Source organism: Ammospiza nelsoni, chromosome 6 (assembly GCF_027579445.1).
Source record: "Ammospiza nelsoni isolate bAmmNel1 chromosome 6, bAmmNel1.pri, whole genome shotgun sequence".
Classification (NCBI taxonomy): Eukaryota; Metazoa; Chordata; class Aves; order Passeriformes; family Passerellidae; genus Ammospiza; species Ammospiza nelsoni.
Genome location: NC_080638.1, coordinates 10504160 through 10527029, shown reverse-complemented (window position 1 = coordinate 10527029; position 22870 = coordinate 10504160). Strand labels below are relative to the sequence as shown.

The window sequence follows — 22870 nt, the reverse complement described above, 5'->3', positions numbered from 1 at the left end:
CAATTTTCCCTGTTTTTCCATCATTTTACCTGAAATGATGAAAAATGTTTGGGTTTTTTTTTTCCTTCATTTCACCTCCACAAATAACAATGTTCCAAGTGTCAGGAAAATAATTGCATGCTATGAAATGGGGTAACTGGAAGTCCCATGCAGGAAAACCCTGAGACAGCAGCAGGCTGTCAAAATCAATTGGGCTGAATGTTTGAATCCATTATGGATCTGCTGCACGGCTGTGATAGAGATATCAAAGTGTATTTTTATAATAAAATACAAGATTGGGATTCTAATTTTCATCCCCTACACAGATGCTGTGTTAAAAACCCAGAACATGTGGTTGCGTTTCCAAATTCTTCAAAGAACCGTGGCCATCCTGAGAACTGCTGCTTTTTATGCTTATGCAAAAAATTTACTGTTTTAAAATAAAAATGCTGGTTTTCTTTGGTTATAAAACAATGTTGGGGATCCATTAATCAGAGTGGTTTCCTGACCAAGTATTCAGATCTTAATGTAAATGTCTGTAAATAATATAGTGGCAGCAACATTCTTTTGGAAACAAAATTCAAAGAGGTCCTGTTTGAGCAGCGAGTACTTGCTCAGGGCAGTTATATTTAGGGCTCTAATGGAAGTGTACAAGTTATGCTTTTTATACAAACTATAAATGGCTACAACCAAGAGACTTAGACTTTGAAATGCACTTGGCACTTGTGCAATAGTGAGACAGGCCAGAGCCTTGTAGTACAGTTGGGTTTGGTTGTTTTTTTTTTTTCTTTTGCCTGCCAGCTTTACAAATATTGCCAAATTCTTACAGTGTTGCCACCCCTGAAGGGCACTTTCAAAAATAGATGTTGGATCTGCTCTCGTTTGGGACTGGTGTGGAGCCTTGGAAAGGTTGGACCCTGAGTGCGAGTGTGATGACAATGAAGAGGTGATGGGGGACAAGAAAGAGGAATTCAGATGCAGAAGCAGGGGGTAAAATAGGTGCTGAAACCAGAGCAAGACGTCATGGAAGGAAGCCAGGCATGAATGTGGATGGTATGAGATGGTCTTTGAGTGCCACACACAGTGCGAGAAATGGGCTCAAGTGTTGCAGATCTTTCAGATTGAGGGTAATGCTGATCAGTTGGTGAGTAAGTGGAATTCCTCAGCTTCACTTCTGAGTGTCTAAACAATTGGTCATTGTTGACAAGATCTCCAGGATGCTTTGATGTGAGGAAGCAGAAAGTTGCAAAATACTGTCATTAGTAAGAGACTAATCAGCTGTATTGGGGGGAAAACTGCCAAATACTTCCAAGTGTTTGTTTGAGGAAATGAAAATTGAGAGAGGCATAGCTTCTGTCCTGGGCAAGAATTGCTGCTGGTCTTTAGTGCTATCAAAATACTCTTGGAGAGCAAACCCTGCCTTATGGTGCTTGTCAAACACAAACATTGTTATCAGGATGGTGAAGCTTTTTGTGTTTGTCTTGTCCCAAAAGCTTGCACTAATATGGGGCTGTGGGCAGAGCTGGGGTGAAAAATTACAAAGTTAGTGATTCATGAATTACTCATGCATGTAAATGCTGCTGTGAGCAATCTGCTGTGCTGAAATAATACTGAAGGTTAAACTGGAGGTATCAAATCTACAATGGTGCTGGCTCTTTTCTCCTGAACTGCTCACCATGCACCCGCCCCAAGTTTTGTGCTGTCTGGCCGGTGACTCCAAAGCTGAATCATTTTTGTCTGCAGGCAGGGTAGGAATGTGCTCATCCTGGGGAGCCTCCAAGCCTTGCCCTCCTGAGGTCAGACTTCACGGGCTCAGCACTGCACTGTGTTTCTCTTAGATAAAATTTCAATTTCATATTGAGTGACAGATGCATATTTCTCCCTGACAAAGCCCAAGCTGCTGTTGCTGACAGCTAAAGGAGACAGGCTCTGAGTTGTCTAAAAAATTCCTTTAGGAGCAGTATGTTACTTCTGAGCTCCTATTTCCTCGTGGCTTTTTAAAAATAAACTGAGAGTAATCAGCCCTTATGACACTCTGATATTTTAGGTCATTAACTGATGTAATTGTAGTCTTGATGTTTATTATTAAGTGACCATGGTTTCTGAAATCTGATTTTAATGGCTTGCAACAGCCAGGAGAGGCTAAGGAGGGTAGATTTTATCAGGCAAGGACTCACCTGTCTAAAGAAGCAGCTATGCAGTGGTAATTTCTTCCCAAAAATTGCTCTGGAATACTTTAGAAGGGATTGCACTGGATTATTCTGGAGTACTTCCCTGGTCAGATTCCCGGTCTTGACATTCCCTAAGAAAAGGAACTGGGAGTGGCTGAGGATATAAATTTACTATCCTCTTTGTTTGGCAAGCATACAGATCATGGGATGTATAAATAGAAGAATTGAAGGCAAGCAAAGAGAGGTCATTATGGGATGTACAAAGAGCTTACTCAGAGCACATCTGGGGAACTGGGCATGATTCAAAGGCCAGATTACAGGAAGGACAGTGAACAATAAGGAATGGATTAGAAAAGGGTATTGTGGAGGGTATGAGGGCTCGAGCTGGTGCCTGCAGTTGCTGCAGTCCCACTGCTTACACCACATGAAGCTGATTTTACTGTAAAAGCACCTAAAAAATAATTTTACTTTCCTTAACCCTCTCAGGGTTGGGTAAAGCTTCTCTTCTGATGTCATAAGTTCTGCTGAGGTGCAATTAAATATTGTCATAAAATCTGTACTTTCATCTCAGAAGTAGCTGCATCTTGGGGAGCCTTATTGAAGGTTAAAAGGGCTTTGTAAATGAAAAAAGGGATGTTGGTAAGGGGCAAAAAATGTGCTACTGGCACATATGGGAAATGGGGACACTGCTAAATGTTGAGCAGCATGAAGGAGTAAGTTGAGGATGAGAAATGAAGCAAGAACACTGCTGCTGTCATACCACCCTTACCAGGAATTAAGCAATATCCTCATTTTCCAGATAAGCAGACTGAGACTCTGAGATTATTCAAACTGGTCGGGGTTTACACAAGTAGGGAATTCTAAGTCTTCAGCCTCTTGGACCACAGTAATTTTTTGGCACAGGACTCTGGTTTTCTATTTCTTTCACAGTTTTCATAATCTATTTATACCACTCCTCATAAAACTGTTTTTTCATTGATATTTCTAACCCAGTATGGGGTTTTCTCTTTAGTGTGCCATATTGGATCCTGAAAATAAGAGTCCTGGAAGCATGGATTTATTCATAATTGGTGGATTTTTTAACACTGATATTACAGTGTAGCACAGGTCTTTGCCTGCCCTTGGGCCCTGCATAGAAGAGCCAATGCCTGGAAAATCACATGTACAAAATTCCAAAAGGATCAGCCGAGTTTTAGGGATGTATTTGTTGACATCTGAGCACACACGCTCCTCTTGAGAAGTAGTTGTAGGAAGTAATAATAGTAGGAAGCATTTACAGTTTATATTTACAGATTATATCCCCAAAGGCCTTTTATTAGGACATATAAAACAGGAAGCATAATTCTACAAACCTAGACTTAAAGCCACATAGTTATTCCACTTATTTCCAATCTCTGGATCCAGGTTGTGGGAGCAGTGGCTCTGTGCTGCCCAGTTTCATCCTGGGAATTTGAACTGGGAATTTTGAACAGGGAGCAATGGCTCTGTGCTGCCCAGTTTCATACTGAGAATTTGAACTGGGAGGTTTGGGCTTTGCCAAGTGCTGGTTCTGGTGCAGGAGTTTGGTGGTTGCTTCTCTTCCTTTTGCCTGCGTTACTCCGTCTCGGAAATGGGAACGAGGACAGTCGTTGTGCTGTGTTTTTTGGCAGTTATGACAATGCAAGCCCAGGATATGTTCCCTTGTGCTTATGTTCAATTAAATGCTTGGGGCCAGGCCAGGTTAGTGGTTGTCCAGAAGACCACAGGGATATGGAAGTGGGATTAGTGACTCAGTAAATTCTGACTCGGTATTAAACCAAGGCCTTTCTCCTACTTTTATAGTCATTTGCAAGCCCATATATCACAGCTGGATTCAAATGGAATACAGATCCTTCCTACCTTTGTCCAATTCCACCATTTTCATAGCAAAAGGGAAGCAAAATGTGTGGGATGAAGACAGGCACAGGAAGTTTTGTAGGACTAGGGAGGCATTTTTAGCGATGGTCCACCGGCTCCTGCCCTTTCCCTGGCTGTGTGCTCTGTGGATTTCCCTGCGTTTTAGACTTCCAGTTCTGCAGTGACCTGCACCCCAGGAGGAAAGAGTGCTGAATTTTGAGAGTGCTTTATAAGTCTCTCCTGGGTTATTTTGATACCTAACTTGAGCAATACCTGTTAACACTGAGCTACAGGAAGACTGTGAGCGTGAAGGCGGCTCATTCTCTGATAACATTCCTGAAGTCCAGGAAAACTGTATTTTGTTAATTTGGAGAGAATATTGTCTCTTTGAGCAGTAGGACCAAGACTGAGGGCTGTGTGACTCTGAGGTGTCCAGAAGTGTCCCCTTAGGACATCAGCTCTTTGATGGAGAGATCCAGGGTAGCACTTGCAGAAAATTTTAAAATCTTCTCCACTTGCAGCTCCTCCCTCCTCTGCTTCTACTCCTGTTTCCAATTACAGAATTACTGTTTAATGTGGATGCAGATATAGGAAACTGTGTTTGATTTTTCTTACTGCTGACAAACTGGGAGAGATGCCTGCCTGCTTTCTAGCAGAAGCCACACTTTTTTCCTATATATGAGCAATTAGGTGCATTGTTCCCTGATCACAAGCCTCTCTCGCCATCCATAACATGGCTGCAGTTGATTATAGAGCCTGATGTGTTTAAAGTTTGAGGGAGCTCCATCAGGAACACTTTGGTTGCTGTTTTGTGGAGGGATTTGTTTATATTCTGTCAAAATGATCCCATCTCATTTCATAAAATAAAGAGGGGTTGAGCTTTCATAGCCGCGGTAGGTCAGCAAGGAGAAAACGGAGCTCCAGGAACTGGCATTAATTCCTGCTGGTGCTCCACACTGGGAACTGAATGGCAAGAGGGAACTGCAGGGCATTGTGTGGTGTGGGAGAACGGGGAAGGGAGAACAAGGAGAGCCTTGAATGCTCCTGGCCATGAGGAATGGCAGGACTTTGTGCAAGGTGACAGCCGTCCCGATGTCATGGCCACGTTCCAACGTGGGAACTGCACTTGCGCTTGGCTGAGCTTTCCTCCGGCTCCCTTGGAATTAGTGGGATTTTGCAACTCCAGCACAGTCAGATCGTCACCGTCTGCCTTCAAAACTTGGGCCTTCCAGAATTTCACTTCACAGGGATCAGCCATCATTCCCACCCCCCAGAATGTTTCTTGCAGAATTTATCCCAAGCCGAACATTACAAAAGCACGCTGCTGTAGGGATTCCTGCTTGGTTTCCTAATGCATTTTTCAAGCATACTCACAGGACTCCTTGTTTCACACATGGGGATTTTAGCAGCAATTTATAATGTATAGAGATGATTTTGAATTTTCCAAGGGCTGTCTAGTTGGTTTGGCCAAATAGGTGCTTTTTTTCCTACTGTTGTGATTTGTTTTATGGAAGTGTTTAGGTATAAATAGCACATTGTATTACCCCATGCATTTTGCTAGGTTTATTTTTAAAAAAAGCAGGTTTTCCATGTCAGTAGTTTATGGTGTATATCCCTGTCCTAATTATATTCCTGATTCTTTGCCTAATCTGTCATGAGCAGAGCCAGTGCATTTCTGAAATAAGGAAATCAAGTACCCTGGGCAATTTCCATGAGGAATCCCAGACAGCAGAATTCAAGTGCTTTCCAGCCAAGACTCCTTGGCCCTTTGCCACTTGTGAGTGGCCCCATCTTAACCTCTCGACATCATAGAAGTGTTTGAAAGCCATCAAATTGCTGATGAGTTAATCTCTAGGAAGCTGTCTGCCAACATCAAGGGTCCAGACTGGAGAAAGCCCAGAGAAAACCATTACAACAAGGTAAAAATGATGGCAAGTCCTTTAGCACAACCATGGCGTGCAAATGGTTTGAGCTGTGAAGGGGCCATGGGTAGTTGAAACGTCAAACATTCCAATCTCAGAGCAAAATTCAGGGAAAGGTCTGCATTTGCCTGTATCTTGAGAGCAAAATAACAGAATTTGATGCCAGCCTCTGAATTATGAGGACATTCAGAGGTAGACCTGGGGTTTCTTACAGGAATTATCCTGCTTGAGGAACTGAACTGACTGCCCAGCCTGGGGAGTCATACAATCAGGCAGTGGTTTGGCTTGGAAGGCACGTTTAGAGATAATTTAGTTCCAAACCCCCTGCCATGGGCAGGAACAGCTTGCCATACACCAAGGTTGCTCCAAATCCTGTCAAACCTGGCCTTGAACAGTCCCAGGGATGGGGCAGCCACAGCTTCTCTAGGAAACTGTGCCAGGGCCTTCCCACCCATGTAGTAAAAAGTTCCTTCCCAACATCCCGTTTAAACCCACCCTCCTTCAGTTTAGGGCCATTCTCCTTTGTGCTGTCACTCCATGCCCTTGTCCAAAGTTCCTCTCCAGCTCTCTTGGAGCCCCTAGGGTTCTCTCTGGACCCTTCCCCTCTCCTGGTTGAACATTCCCAACTCTCCCGGCCTGTCTCCAAAGCAGAGGTGTTCCAGCACATGCTGGAAACCACACAAGAGCTTTGCCCAGCCCTGCTCGGGGGAGCTGTCACTTTACAGCCAAAGCTCTCTGCAGAGCTGCTGCACCTCTTAAAGCAGAAGGATGTCCAGGAGTGTGAACAGACTTTTCCCTGGATCTTGCTCAGACTGGAAACATTTTCAGTTGCTATTAAAAAGCATCAGATTACAGACAACAATTTCAAACTCTTTAGGCAAGCAGAATAATTTGAGTTTAAGGAACTGCTTAACTGGAATTCACCCAGTCGTGACTGCCTTTTAAGAGCATTGGCAGCAAGTGCTCGTGAACAGGTTTCATATTTAACTGAGGCAGAATAAATATTGCTTTATTTCCAGCTGCTGTTTCAAAAGCTATGGAAAGATCAGGAAAAAATTGTTAGCCAGCCATGCTTTAATTGAGAATCAGGCCGTTCCAGAGGTGACTTGTGAGCTCTTGCTGCTCCTGAGGTTTGAGCTAAGCCACACTTGAATTTAGTCTCTCCTTAGCTCCACCATGGCCTGGATCCTGTACTTAAAATCTTAATTAAAAATACTGCCCAAGTGGTTCATTCCTGCACAGTAATTATGTGTTGTCACATTGTTTTGTGGGAAAAACACAGTTTGGAAAATCAGGAAATAAAGGTGAATATCAAACTGAGAGTATTCTGACCTGGATTGATTTATTTCAGTTGCAGTTTTGCTTATCTTGCTTGTCGTTATTAAAACCAGTGTTGCCATGGAATATGAAAATGCAGGATTGTGAATGCCAGACAGAAACTACCCATGGTTTATACCATTTTAACACCTGTAGACTGAAAATGCCATGATTTGGGGAGTAGGAGAGCAAGAACCATAGTTTGGGATACAAATAATCAGCACAAGGCCTGTTATCAAAAAAGGGGGTTTTTAATTGGTATTAAAGATTAAGTCCTGTTCCTACTTAAAACATCACTGGGCAAAGCTTGACTGCAGATGTCCTTGTGCCTGAATCTCTTATCTGAGGAGCAACAATGATGCTTTTCCAGCTCTACAGAGTTACTAGGAGTGGATCAGAGAGGAAACCAAGATTAGGGTGCTGCAAGATAGAACAGTTGTGTGGTACATTTCTGTTTTGCTTCCCAGTGTCCCAAAATCAGTGTTGGGAGGCGTGTCCTCATTCCCAGGCCTGCTTGTACCTGTGGAGACCTGCCAGATGTGGGGAGCCTTGGGAATCTGTGTGTCATTCATCCCCCTCTCCCAGGGAAAATCCCTAGTGGCATCACTGGGCTTTGGCACATGGCCAAAGTCTTGGTGAGTTCCTTATTCCTCTCTGGTGCCTAAAGGATGTTCCTCAGCTCTGCCAAGGCAGGTGACAGCAAAAATCTTGTCCATAGCTATCTTGGATTAGTCATTTTTCCAAAGGTAAATAAATCCTCCCCGTTTCCAAGCATCACCTGACAAACTGTGAACTGGAAAACTGAGAAAATAGTGTTGCCTTTTGCGAGCCAAAGCATTCTGCAAATCTTTATTTTTAATTCCTTGTTAGAAAACAGAACCAACTGAAAGGGGCTGGCAGAGAAAATGTGCCCCACTCCTTTCCCTCTGCCGGGCTCAGCAGTGGAGCTGCCAGTTTCTGTTTTCGCCTCTGTAGAATTATATGCCTCTATTTGAAAGTTTTGACAAATCAGGCTGTTTTCATTCTCCCTCTGCCATAAATTCAATCCATATGTCTCTCAAACATCCTTTCATAGCTTTGGCATGGAAAAGGAAGTGGCTTAGGCTCTGTATAGTGTATTTAAAGCAAAGCTCTCCTAGTTTGCATGCATGGCTTCTGGTAGCTCTTAAAGCCTCAACTTCCTAATTATTCAGGTTAAGAGGGCATTGGCAGAGCGTTCTCCATTAACCAACAGTGATGTACAGTGAAGAAGCACAACAGGATAAATCATTCCCTTATTCTCATCATGTCCAGGAAGTTTTTGATACAGCCCTTGGCTTTGCCACAAAGCAGGATGCAAAGAGGATGTGAAAAGGGTAGGAGAGATCAATCCAGCATAAAATCTCAAAAGAAAACATCAAGACAAAGAAACAAAAGGTCTTGCACAATAAGTTGCAGGGTTTTGTTGGGCAACAATATCCAGCACCTATGTGACAGGAGGTCATTGCCACAGGAGTAAAGGATCTCCACATCCCAGCCTGAGCCAGGGTCAGGAGGTGAGGGTGGAAGGAAACGTGGGTCTGAGCTGCACTCTATTGCTGGGGATCAAAGTTAAAAAGCAGAAATACAGGATACAGCAGGCTAAGAGCACAGGCAGTCGTGGCTGCTCTGAGTGCCCTTGTCTAGAATCAGGGAAAATATGGGCCAGGAGGTGCTGCTGGAATTGTGGGATGGATCTGTAATTAAAAACGGGGCAGTAGGGAGGGCACAAGAACAATGGCTGAGTGACTGCAGGTGGCTTTTTGGTGTCCACCTGCCCTGTGGATGCAGTGGCACCAGATCTACCCCAGGGTGCCACAGGACAGGGCAGGTCACTCTCCCAGCCCAGCCTGTCACACACCCTCCTCCCTGCCTCACATCCACTCCAGAGGTCACATTCCCCCTTTTCTCTGTGCCACACAGAGCAATCAGGTCCTGTGCATTTGATGGAGAGGAGATGTGCGTGGTAAACATATGTGTGCAGTGTAATTACCTTCCTAATCTCTCTCTCTCACATGGGGTCATTTACAGAGATGAAAATTCAGGCAGCCTCAGAACTGCTGGGCGCATCCAGAGGCGTGCACATGCAGAAACCACAGTCTGAGCACCTGAAACTGCTTGGCAGGTTCAAAGGGCTGGCACAGCCCCTGGTTTTGTTTGCAGGGTTGCAGGGATGAGGTGGACTCCAGGCTATATTCCACATCTCTCCAGATCAGGCCCTTCTATCTGGGGATCTGCATACAGCTGTTCAGCAGCAAGCCGCGTGTGTGCAGCCCTGTTGTTGTATAAACAAGAGTAGAGACTTAACCAAAGCTTTTCATGTAGTTTTATCTCGACTCCAATTTGTTTCCAGCTCTTAAAGGCTGTAGGAACATCCAGCCTTACTCCCTGGAGCCTGTTTCAGCCATTCCAGCAGTGTTCACAGCACTGTTTGATTTCCTTTGAACCGTTCAAAAATTCCCAGAGAAAGGTGCAAGTTCTGTATCCCTCCTGGAGGGATTTGCCTTTGCACACAAAGTGTGGGCTGATTTGTAAGAGGTGTGCTGTGTGCTCTGTCGCAGGTGTGCTGTCCCTCCCTGCCTACTTCAGCCCCTACCACGACGGCTCGGTGTGCAGCGATGGCCGGGCCGACGCCTACGCGCAGCTGGAGCTGCGGACCCTGGAGCAGTCCCTGCTGGCCACCTGCGTCGGGAGCATCTCGGAACTGAGTAAGTCTGGGATGGAATCCTCTAATCCACCATGGGGTTCTTGCAGCAGGGCACGAGAGCCCATCCCTCCTCCGCTGCTGAGGGGCAGCAGGAGCGCTGCCACTGTTGGCAGCGTGAGCAGCATTTAGTGTTGGGTGAGATGTAATCATCTGGTGGTGCTGTTTATGAAAATCAGCTGGTTTCATTAGTCTGCTTAATGTCTAAATCACCTGGAGAGGTGTGAGAGGTGCTTCTTTTGGTTTTTTGGTGGTGTTTTTTTTTTGGTAGAGAAGTTACTGCCAGCTGAAGTTGGATGCTCTTTCCCAGATGCCTCTGGAGGCTGTCATGTGCATTTGTGAAGCACAGCAAACCTCCCAAAGACAGCAAAGAGCGTTTTTTTGGTTAGTGTTTCTGCCGTGGAAATGTCTGGGATATTCAAGGAAAAGCTTTTTGGTTACTTAAAAAACAAAAAGCGAAGGAAAAAGAAAATCTGAGAGCACTCTGCTCACAAAAACTTGTTCAACACCCTTTTTTTTTACAGCTGACCAAATGAAATGTTCCATTCCTAGAGTACTCACAAAGCCCCTTTAAAGTAAACAAAAATGATTTGTGTTTTCCTGGTCTACTTTCCCCCTTGCAACGTTTCTGCTGGCATCACTTTCTTAGCCTGCACCATCTGAATGCTAATGAATGCCAGGGCCAGTAAGGAGTTTGTGTGTTTCACCATTTATTTTGCAACCTGCCGTAGTTTGAGGTTTTCAAATTCCTTCAACACACCTCTATTTATCCTGGAACACAAGAGAACATTTGTAGCAAGGGGCTGGAATTGAATACAGCTTCCTCTCTCCCTCTTCCCCCATCCCTGCCTGGCCAACTTGGTCAGTACATCCAGTGAATGGCTCTCCTGATACAGTTGCCTTTTTTTTTTCTTTTTTTTTTTTTTTTTTCAAAAAAAAAAAAAAAAACAAACCAAAAACGTTGCTGGCCATTGCCAGAAAAATAGAGTGAGTGTGCAAAGGAGAAGGAACGTTATTCTGAGCTGAAAATTTGAATTCCAGATGCATTTCTGCTATAAACTGTGCAGACTTCTGTGTTAGCACCAGCGCTGGAGGATCCGTGATGCTCTCGTAAAACGTGCGGATCCTGGAGCTACTGAAGTGGAAAGGCAGAGTTGTTAGAAGGATTTTTTTATTATTCTGAAGTGGGTCCTTAAAGCTGAATGTGCTGTTCAACAAAGGAGTGGCAGGGCTTTAGACTACAAGCTGAGATTTTTAATACCCCGTTGGTCTGAACCACTAAAAATGTCATGTTTAGACATACAGTAGCTTTGTGGGGCTTTCTCCTGTGTAACGGTAGAACCCCAGGGCTTCTGACTAACAAATTTAGTGTATTGCTTTTAGATATAAATGAACAAATAATGACTTCCCAAGAATTTCAGAGGGACGTGTTGCTAATGCATATGTGGCACCACTAAACTCAGGTTGCTTTCCCAGGAGCCAGCTTTTTTGATGGGGCGACTATTTCGGTTCCATCCTTTCCCAGTATTGTAACTTTTGGACACAATAGAGCAATGTTTCCTGTGAGAGTTTGAGGGGACTGTGAAGCATAAAGCAGCAGAGATTCTCCCAAGGAAAAAACATATCCTAGCTAAGTATAGTAATAATTTAGCTCACTGATTGGTAGTCACACTACTCAAATATGAAGCTTTTAAAGCTTTTTGGAGTTTGTAATGCACCACAACACAAGGAGATTAAACAGGGTTGTGCCTAAAGCAAGCTTATTGCAAAAATACCAACTTTGGGTCATTGCTCTGGGAAGTTTTTAAAAATCTGCAGTCCTAAAATTCTGAGTGCAACTGTGTGATCCAGGTCACCTTAGTCAAGGCCTCCTCAGGTCCACCATGCTCCGACAGCTTGGCTTGAGTTCAAAAACCAAGAGGAATGAGAAGCCCAGAGACCTCCTGGATTGAGATTCTTATAATGCTCAGGGACAGATTTCTGGCACAGCTTGAGACAGCCAGCATGATAAAGATTGGCTTTTTAATAAGAGAGTCAGGTCTTGGCTCTTCTGGAGAAACCTGCAGCTGGAGTGAGAATGGGAGCAGCAGACCCCTCAAAGAAGAGGTTTCTGTTTTGAACATAATGTCACTAATTTGTCTCAAGTGCCTGGGCAGGAGGGTAGAACAGCATGACCCAGTTGGAAGAAATGGGAGCAACTTCCTAAAAAAAGGAGAGTGAAGTATTGGTGCTACTGCCTTTGCCTTGTGAGACTGTCGCTGCCAGGTTGGGCAGAGAACATTTTACAAAGACATCAGTAGTTTTTGTAGGTTGGCAAAAAAATTCGGTATTTGTGGCTGGAAAGAGCAGAGCACCAGCAGTAAACCAGCCAACTCACTGTAAAGAATGTGTGCTAACTGAGAGGTGTTGCACTTCATGTTTTCTAACTGATAACTTAGTATTTGAAAGAAAGTGTTGCCGAGTGGCAGCCTGAAGGACAGGACACCCTCTGCCTTCGTGGAGGAGGTTCTGTGCACACAGCAAACATTCCTCTGAGCTGTGAGAGCTTTGATTTCTTCAAGAAGCATGATTAAAAGTGTTGTGGGTGCCTAATAAAGAAATGATTTTGTGTTTTCTCCCTGTGTGTGCGCGCAGGCGATTTGGTCTCGCGAGCCATGCACCACATGCAGTGCCTGAACACCATCCGGCCTGGCATGAGCCCTGTGAGGCAAACCCGGCAGCAGCAGCCCATCTCCTGGTCCCCTGATGCCCTCCACACCCTCTACTACTTCCTACGCTGTCCCCAGATGGAGTCCATGGAGAATCCCAACCTGGACCCTCCGAGGATGACGCTGAGCAATGAGCGGTAGGTCGGTGAGCTGGGAGCGGGCACGGAGCAGGCTGAAAGGGCTCCTTCTGTTGGATTTCCAGGGCAGGTTTGTGGGATGCTACCTAGGAGGCATCACTTATTCCTGCAGCCAGACCACATTAGCTTGTGAGCCCTGCCAAGTTTGCGAAGCCTTGGAATCGGAGCTGGAAAGTGAGCTGGTTTTTCGTGCGGTCTTTCCGAGCGAGGCACAAGGCTGTGTGCTGCCAACAGGGCTTGCCTGGAGACCTTGCCAAAAGTACATGTGGTTGCCTAAAGCAGGAAAGGCCTTCCCAAAGAAAATGTTACCTCCTGAATGGTGTCAATTAACAATTGTCATCGTTCTGGGGAAAAGCCACGCCGTTTGCTGCGGGGAGGGTTCAGGGGATTTATGAACAGGGGTTTTATGAACATCTTACCTGAGGGTTACTTCAGTTGGTGCTGTGTGTCTGGAGTAGAAAGAAATTTCTACAGGAAGCCAGGAGCTAACCAGGGAAGGCAGTGGGTCTCCCTGCCTTCTGCCAGCTCTGTGACGAACTCTCAAAGTAGGGCCATTATTAGAGCAGTCAGAAATTTTCCAGTGGGATGTTTTTGCTCTTGGAAGCCTCCCTGGTTTCCTTCCTGCCCAGCCCCTTGGCAGGCTGCCTGACAGGCTGGTGGCACAGGAGAGCTGAGGAGCCCTCAGAGCTGAGTTCCTGGACAGGTCAGGTAGCTTCTGCTCCCCAGCTGCATTCTGTAAGGAGACCCAGGCCACTCCAGACTTGTTTTCTCACTTCTAAGTGCACATCCAAGTTTCTGTTAATTTCAGAAATCTTAAATGGGGAGTTTTGTTTTCTAGTTATCCATTATTTATTCCAGCTTGCTTTTTGGATATCTTTTTGGGCTGCTGGACATCAGGGTGAGGGAAGGCTCTATCCTGGCCCTTCCCAAAAGCAGCCTGTGGTTGGGAAGTTTCCTCGTGTATTGATGTGCTGAGGCCATACTCATAAAACTAAAAAGCAAAATGCTAGTTGGACAGGTGAGCAGGGAAAGGAGAACATCTCTGCAGTTTTGTAAATAACATAGTTTCTTCTTCCCACCTTGGGCTTTACTGTACTCAGCCCAGCTTCTGAGATCTGTATGAAATTGTAGTAACACACAAATAATTAATTACAGGAGTAAAAAAAGGTTGCCTTTCTGTTTGATCCTCCCCTGAAATCTTTTCAAAAAGAGCAGAACACCTCAAAGAGAGGGAAGAGATGTACAGATATGAAGAATCAGGAGGAATTAAGTTGAATAAATAGGAGTAGAGAGAAGCATGGCTGCACAGCTCAGCCTGCTATTGGCTCAGTTTTTTGTGCTCACTAACCTTAATCTAGGTTACTCTTACATAGTGCAAGGCCATTTATTTTGAACACTGTGCAAAAAAAAGTTTTCATGAGGCCAGATTGTGTAAAATTGTGCCACTGTTTCCCACAGTGATACAGCTGAGGCTGCTGAACAGCTCGTATCAGAAATGTAGATTAGGCTTTCTGTTTTGTATTCTTTTCAGTCCTCTCAGTGTAATAATGTTACTGTAGCTACTTGTTTTGTACACTGGGGATAATAAACGAGTTAAATCAGGAGAGCAGTTATCTCTCCAATTGCTCCCAAACAATGCTCTTCTCATGGTTCACCGGAGTTTTTCTGGAGGCTGCAGTTCTGTTCTGTTTTGAAATCCGCACTAGATCCTGCAACAGCTGGGGTAAGGGAAATTTCTGCCATTTTTTCTGACCAGTACTTAGCTGTAAAGGAAATTAAAGAGGATATATTAAAATGGAGCAAAAACTGACATGAAGAAAAAAAAAGAAAACAACCTGAGCACTTAAATGACTGGCTTCGAAAAATTTATGAAAGCTGGAAATGAAATTAGTACTGCCCATCCAACCCTATGTTCTGTTTGCTGCAGGATGTGTTTGTGTCTCGCTGTCCTGAGCTCTGGGCACATATCTAGCATAGGCAGGGGATGAATCCTGCTGGCAGCACTTTGCAGAGGGTGCTTTGCTCTCTCCTGGCCGAGGAGGAGAGAGGCAGCCGAGGCTGCGTGCGAGGCGCCGGACTCGTGGCGTGAGAGGCGAGGGCACTGATTCACCTAATGTGACTTGGCAAGGCTGTGCAGCCCAGTTCTTGTATTCTTCCCTGCGCTGTGCTAAATCAGCTGCAAACTGGGCACTGCTCTTTTGTGTGTTTGTGCTCACTTTCTGGAATACACTTTGTGGAACACACGTGTTCCATGCTCTGCAGCTCCAGCTTGCTTTCTGCTGGAAAAATCCTGGTCACAAGCAGGGACAGTATTGCTGACCTGTTCTGCCTTTGCTTGTGCTTCAGTCCCCACACTCTTGCCTAAATCTGTGCATCTATTGATCTGAAATTCAGCAGAGAGGGGTGGCTGTTAGAGCTGCAGGCTTGGTAAGACCTGGTTTTGGGGAAGATCCATGAGACACAGTGATTCAGTGGAAGGAGCTGCAGTGGTTCATCCACAGACCTTACAGTCAGCTGTGGAGTTTGGCTTTCTGTGTGTCACACTGCCATTCAGAATGCTGTGAAAATCATAACCCTGTAGGGTCTGGAAGATCTTCACTTCAGCTTGAAGGCAGCCTAAGATTTGTTCTGAAACCATGCCTAATGGAGGCTGTCATGTGCAGTGAAGGGCTTTTAAAAGCCTGGCTGAGCTTCTGCACTTACCCTGCAGCAAACTGCAGAGGGTATGAAAACAGACACACTTGCAGATTTGAGGCACCCTGTTGAACAGAGCCAGTTTCAACCCACACAAGTGGGTTTTTATCCATGCTAAACACCTTGGCAAAAGACCTGAGGTGAGGAAGGTGGAGAAGATTGCAGCAGCGGGGTGGATGGGGTCACCTATACAGCTTTCTGGAGTATGTGGATGCTTTGGGATACCCAAAAGGCTGAAACTCTGCAGAGTTTGTGGATTGGGGATGTTTGCTTCTGGCACCTTCAGGTGAAGGTGTTGAAACAGGAGGAGGAGAGGAGGCAGAATTAGAAAGTACTCAGATATCTCAGGCAAAACATGAAGCATTTCCAAAGTGAATGCAGCTGCTCTGCAACCAAGCCATGGCCCACTTAGAACCCCAGAATGACCTCGTTTGCTGCACAGACAGTAAAGCATCTGCTGTTTGGGGTCGAACAGGACACCTGAGGAAGCATTTTGCAAACACAGAGTGCCACTTGTGCAATATTTTGGCAAGGGAATTAGACCCTGAGGTGAGCACTAGCTCAGTGAGGATACACCTGAGTGCCCCGAGGCTCGGAGCTTTTCCGTGTCAGCAGAGTTCTGTCTGTGCTGCTGCTGCTGCAAAAAAGGCTTCTGCTGGGCAATAAGATACTTTTATTTTCTCTGAGATCCTAGTCTGTGTTGTGTTAGGGGTCAAACTATGTGGTTTTGGACCAGGCACGTGGCATTTCTGCTTTCTTCACTCTGTTCCTGCTCTGGGATTTCTCCCGTTGCTTATGTCAGTCAGGCTAAGCTTGGGAGCACTCGTGCAGTGTGAGCTCATGTCCCAGAGCATGTTTGCTGGGGTTGTTTGGGATCCTGTGACTTGAGAAGAGCCATTCAAAGGTAAACGAAGTTCCTTTCTCCTTTTTCACTTTTCCCCAAGTGGGATATTAAGCTTTTGTTTTCTTTTTAATGGTGTGTCAAGGCAGGAATGCTCTCGCAGTGATGCTTATCTTGGGGAGTATTTGTCAGCTCCCACAGAGCCCAAATCGAGGTCAATATTTAGGCTCATTTTACTGCTGAATGGACTGCTCTGCCCTGGGTTAATTACTTGGCCAGCATAGTGGTCCAACCTGAAAGTTGGGAATAGACACCACTGACTGCCCTCATCCTGTCTCTTTTTGGTTATCATCTGCCTGCAACACTTATTGTTGGAAAGTCAGCATGATCTAATACCTAAGAACAGGCAAAAAAAGTTGGATCCTGCTTCCTTATGTAGCTGATTATCTGTGGCTTTGGGTAGGCTGGGCTTCTTCCCCTTCCAGCTGCCCTATTAAAAAAAAACCTCTAAATTTTTGTCTGTTGTTGGTACTGTTGGTCTGTAGAACATTGTGGAGCTCGTTCCAGGCTTGTCCATCAGTGCCTGTCGATCCAGCCATGTCAGGCCTTTCCAAGCTGTCCATGCTGCAGCAGTGCCAAGTTTTACATGTTGTCTGAGTTTGCTGGTGCATTATTTTATCCCAGACATCAGGGAGGGAGTATAAAACAGTTTACATCTGCAGGAGCCCACAGACTGTACCCATCTTGAGCTTGTCAGTGGAAATCCAGCAAAACGCTGGGGAAATTCCAGAGCTGATGGAGGATTTGTCAGCTGCCAGCAGTGAAATTTTGGGGCTTGTCAATTTAAAGGAAATTCACAGCTCTTAAGCTGGAAAACTGGAAGAAGCCCAGAGGCCACCTCTTAAGAGAAGAGAAAGCTTGGTTAGGTTTGCCATGTGTAGGCTCCAGATTTGCTGCTTGTAAACAAACCTGGCCTCACTCAGCTTCTCCCTTGTCACAGAAAATCCTTCAGGAAGGCTGCTGCTCATCCTGCCTTCAGCTCAGCGGCTGCTCTTGCCTACCAGGCTCAAAAGTGACCTGGATTTGTTTTCTGCTTCCTCCAGGAGTCTTCCCATTACATCTGTTACCTCTCATGATCCAAAGCCAAAGGATAAACATGGAAACCATATTTTTCAGGAGAGTCGGGCAGAAAAAAAGGACTCCTCTGTTAGCTGGGCAGAAGAGACAGAAGCTGAGCTGCCTACTTGGGTTTTCTCTGTGGAGAATTCCCAGCAAAGTTATTTATTGTGAAGGGGTGAAAAATGCATCTGAGTCTGAAGGAAGATATATCAATGCTACAAAAGGAAAGATTGCAGCCCTTTCATGCTGTGTTTCAGTGCTCTTTGCTTAAATACTCTATTCTTCCAGCATCTGAATTATTGATTTAAATCATCATTGGCTGGAACACTTGATAGTTTTTGTCATGTGTGTAATCTAGACTTACTTTGGCTGGAACAGAAACCAGAGTTGGGTCTAAATTAATTCTTCCTGGTAGAGTGTCAAAATCCCGCCCAAGCAGGATCAATTGATTCATTGATTTGCAGTGGTCAATGCAAATAAAGAGCCCTATGGCATGGCTGGCTTTTAATCCCTAGTGACCCTAGGTCTCCTCATCATATTTCCTAAATTCCATGTTTTAAAAACACATGACTTTGATCTTACCTAGTTCCTTTTTACTCAATGATTTCTAGGTGCATTATTAGAAATAATGAGAGCCTGCAGCTCCTTCCCTCATGGCTCACTGGGTTCTTTCCCTGTGTTCAAAAAATGCCTGCCACTACTAAATGTTCCTTCTGGAATTGCTTGAGACAGGAGTGATTTGGTCACATGGATCACATTTATGCAAAGATTCTCATTCAGATTAAAGAGAATATTAATAGCCCAGTTATTAGTGGGAATTGTCTCAAAAAAGTCTTGCTTGGCATAGCATGGGCATCCAGCTGGCAGGAAAGGAAGGAAAATCAGGAATAACCTGCAGAGCCTGCTCTGAGACCTGTGTTTGCTTGAGCTGCATCCTCAACATCACTGAGAGGAATCCCTGCTTTCAGAGCTGGTTGAGGCTTTTCAGGACAAATCTCTTCTCCAGATGGATCTTTCCAGACTCTCAGTGATCTGTCATGAGGCTTTTTTCCCCTCTGCTCCTTTTAACTGCAGGTTTATGGAATTTTATTAAGTGCCATAGCTACATCATTGCCTGTCTTTTAGATTTATCTGTGGCCTAGTCTTTCCTAATTCCACTTTAATGTATTTATGTCTGAGTTCTTTTATTTTACAGCCATACCCTATTGTTTCCATGCAGTATCAGGAGCAGAACTTGATACACTTAGTTCCTTTGAAAAGGTCTGCAATAAAACAAGTTCTGAGGTCTCTTGTCTGAGAGCTCTGAGTATCTTTCCATTCTGTCTGCAGCTGCCTCACCACTCAAAAATAGGTGGACAGGAATAATAAAAGCAGACCCTGATCCAGTCATTTGCCTTGAGAGAGCAAAATGCTGTGATCCTGCAGAATTTGACAGTACTTAAATCCACTCAGAGTATCCCTGAAGTCAACAGAAAGATGTGTCCACACATTCCAGCCCCATCCCCATGCCACACTCCATTGATTTTATTCTTTCCCCCAGAGCTGTTTTGATAGGAATATAGTGGTTAAATATAGGGAAAGAGAAGGAAGCCTTACAGTGAACTGTGTCATTAGGGCATTGCTTGTGCAAAGGGCACATATAAATGTGCCCCCCTTTTTAAAGGAAAAAAAAAAAAAAGCTATTTGCTTATCCATGAAAGCCTAGTCTGCTAGATTTATTAGTAGAATAAAAAGGTTATAAACAGATAAGATCAACTTCCTTCACCAGCACAGGGAGAGAGGCTGCTACCATGCATTTTTTAGACTTTGACCAGTTAATGTCAGCCTGAATTGTGATTTTGAGGTGCTCATTCACAAGGAGATGACATGAATAACCCTATTTCAGAGGCCAGTAAGCTGCAACCCAAATGTGTCTATTGACTGAAATTAACTGTTCAGTGGCTGTGCTGTTCCTGACCTTAGACTGGATCATTTGTTTGCTGAGTCCATACTAAATAGTTCAAAACATTGAATATATTACACAATTTTGAGATCTGAGGACATCTATCCTTTTTAAAAGCAAGTAGCTTTAGCACATTTATGATGAGCAGCTTTCACTTTCCTGCTGTTTATGGGACATCTCAGCACATATTCAGCAGTAACTTCTGGATCAAAATGAAAAAAAAAAGACATTTTGACAGAGTCAGAGCCCATGGAAGTGGGACTCCTGCATATGTGCTCCTGGTATTCTAACTGAAAGGCTGCAGAGAGACACAGGATGAAGTGTTTATGGAATATTAAATGGAATGGAATTAAAACCAGTCTGGCTAAAGTCAGTAGGTGACAGACCCCAGGTATGCTTCCATTCCTGGAATATTCCTTCCTCTGCCTGGCATCACCTACTGAGGTACTTTAAACTGTATTTTGAAGCTGTTGAGGTATTTTGAGCTGTCTTTTTTTTTAATTGTTCATTTCTTTATAGTTCAAAGATTGCAGAACTGGAATGTGAGAGATGACCTTGGCAGTGGTGAAAGGAATTAATTGCAAAGCCTGAGGATCGAATCCATCCAAGTGCAACTGCTGAAGCTGGCAATGGACTCTACTCTCAATTAGATACTTTCCCCCCCTCTCTTTTATGTTGTTTGTATAAACATCCACTGCTCAGTTTTCATTTTTTTCCACGTCTACATATCTCACACCTGGGACAGACCAGCCTTTCTTCCACATTGCTGGCTGTAAGCAGTTTGTAATGTTACTGTAGTGCTTCCAAAGGAGCCCCGCTGCATCTTCTGATCTTTCTGTTTCAGAGCAGGGGTGTGATACAAACACAGATTATTTAAATTCTCTGAAAAGTGGGAGGAGAAGACTCTCCCTGTGTATGAAGTGGAGCAACACAGAGCAGACTGTGTGGAGAGACAGGGGAAATATTACAGGTACAAAAGAGAGTACAGTGAAACAGAAGTTTGATGACAAAGGCTGTGTGTGAAGCTGTAGGGGGAGAAGTCCGGTTTTTGGCCTGTCTTGAGACCTGGCTGCTGTTTTTCATGCTCTGAGTCTCAAGTGTCACTGGTACAGGTGGGACAGGACACCTGAAAAATCACCCATTTCAGGTGGTCCTCCTGGGCAATGTGCTCAGCTGACCCTGCTTTTGAGCAAGGGCTTTGGACTTAATGGTCTCCAGAAGTGCCTCCAACCCCAGCTGTCCTGTGCTGCTGTGGTTCTAATTTTGGTGTTTGCCCTCAGAGCTGTTTAACATCTCTCCACTTGGTGATTTCCCACTCAACAGGAATCAATACCTTGTTCCCTGGAACTGCTTCTTCAGCAGGCAGTGGTTGATCCTCACCACCTACCTGGAGGTGTCTGACATCAGTTACAAAATGTTTGTTTGAAAACCACAATTTTCTGCTCTTCCAGTGGTTTTACCCCAGTGCTGGGTGGAAATCCCCGCAAAGATCGTCACTGACCAAGGGCACTTCTGGTGAAAGTCCCTGTTTGTAAAAGTGTTGAGAAGTGGAGAGATGATCTCTGGCTGTGCTGTTCAGCAGTGAAGAGACAACAGACACTATGTGTGTGTTTGTGTGTGTTACCACCCTGCAATTACAGCTCCAGTAATTACTGTAACTAAGGCAGAGATGCCCACGTTGAGCTCTTGGCTCCTGCTCTTGAGTTTCCATCTGCTCAGATAAAAAAGGTGTAAGAAGATGAGAGCCTGGCAACTCAGCTGCCTGGAATCTTGGGGCTGGTGCACTCAGGAATCTCCAGTGCCTGTGGGCAGCCTGGGTTGTACATTGTTTGTTGTTCACTCCTTGTGATGAGCAGCAAACCAGCATCAAGATTGAAAGGAAAATAATCCAGGGAGACCTAAAACAAAGCTGTTAGAGCATTACAGAAACACAGGAATGAGTTAGGCAAGCTCTTCTGGCTTCTTTTCCTGCCTTTTAGATAGTGCTTATGGGAATAATAGAGGACTGACTGAGAGTTTGCACCTCTCTGCTTGACTCTTGCAGGTTTCTGTCTTTCCTGTGTCCATCTTTCCTTAAGGACAGCCTCCTGATAGCAGCACAGTGCTCTTGTAACTAATGCAATGAAAAATCAGTAATTCTGGGGATGAAAAGTTCTGTGCACGTTGCAAAGAACAGTGATGGTAACAAGCCAACAAGTTTCTCCTTTTTCAGTAATTGCTGCTGCCAATTGAAGTTAATATTGTTTCCTATTGGACTAAATTGCAGCCCTTCCCTTGCAGAACTTGCCTGTTTCCTGAGGAAGGAGTTATCTGGTGCTTTTAAACAAAGGCCACACTAAATAAATACAATCCTGAGCCTTTGCTGTGCAGCAGCCAGGGCTGGCAGGTTGTTGGGGGTTTTGCTGTTATTGTTCCTGACATCTTTGTAACACATTGCTAAGAGCCAAGCTGCACTGCAGAATAAATATTTCTGGGTGTAATTTGTGATAATAGCAGCTATCATTCTCTGTTTGACCTTATGGAGATTAGACCTAAGCTTTCCCTGGGGTAACCTAGGTTGGTGAGTCTCTGCTGGTTTCCTTTTCCAAGGCAGTTTGCACTTCCCCATCTCATCCCTGTGCTGCCCTGACCTCGTGGTCACTTACACAGCTAAACTGCACCATTTTAATCACATGGTTTTTGCAGCAGCTGCTGAAGTGAGTGTTTCAAAAAGCACCTCTGCTCTGCAAGACAAATCCTATTCAAATGAGCTGCATGTCTGAGCTGATTCAGCCCTGGGTTTAGACTCTTCTGGAGCTGAAGCACCTGGTGTTGATCCCTGGTGCTGGTCTAACATGTTTGCTGAGAGAGGAGGGACCAGGCTGTGCTTTGCTGGTGATGCTGATGGAAGGGGCATTTCCAGCCTGGAGTCAAACCACTGGCAACTCAAGTTCCACTGGAGAGTTTGTACCTGCAGGTCTCTCTTCAGGGATTGGAAAGGCTATCATAATGTCTAGAGAACAGAAGGGGCAGGCAGAAGCTGGAAGGTTTTATTCTAAGCTTGCTTGAAAACTCTCTGCTGCTGGAAGGAATTCAGTTAACAATTCCTCACCCCTTTGGCTTTGTTCAGAAATGGAAAAGATCTTTCTGGAGAAACAGGGGGCTCTTCTTGGGGAGATGCTGCAGAACTGGGGACATTTTCAGTGGGAAAGGATGAGTTGTTTGTGATGCAGTTCTAAAAGATGGTCTGAGAGGGAATAGGAGCATGTTAGCGTGAAATTATAACAGGACTAACATAACCTGCTCAGAACTTAGCTGCTTGTAATTATCCTGCTCCCAGCAGCCAGACTGGGTGATTAAGAGTTCCCTCTGTCAGCCCTGCACTGTGCCAGGTAGCCAGTGCTCAGTTCCCTGTTGGGGCTGCCAAATTCTTCAGGAAGGATCTCTCTGAGGAGCTGGTGCAG

General features: G+C 44.8%; 1 protein-coding gene across 2 annotated transcripts in view; it reads left to right on the top strand.

Annotated features, from left to right (window-relative positions):
- The window catches only part of ABTB2 (ankyrin repeat and BTB domain containing 2), a 114398-nt gene that overhangs the window by 65031 nt on the left and 26497 nt on the right, over positions 1–22870 (top strand). For both annotated transcript variants that reach the window (XM_059475055.1, XM_059475054.1), the window contains exons 2-3: positions 9844–9990; positions 12621–12831. In XM_059475055.1, the coding sequence (XP_059331038.1) occupies positions 9844–9990; positions 12621–12831 (358 nt within the window). The remainder of the gene's footprint in view (positions 1–9843; positions 9991–12620; positions 12832–22870) is intronic.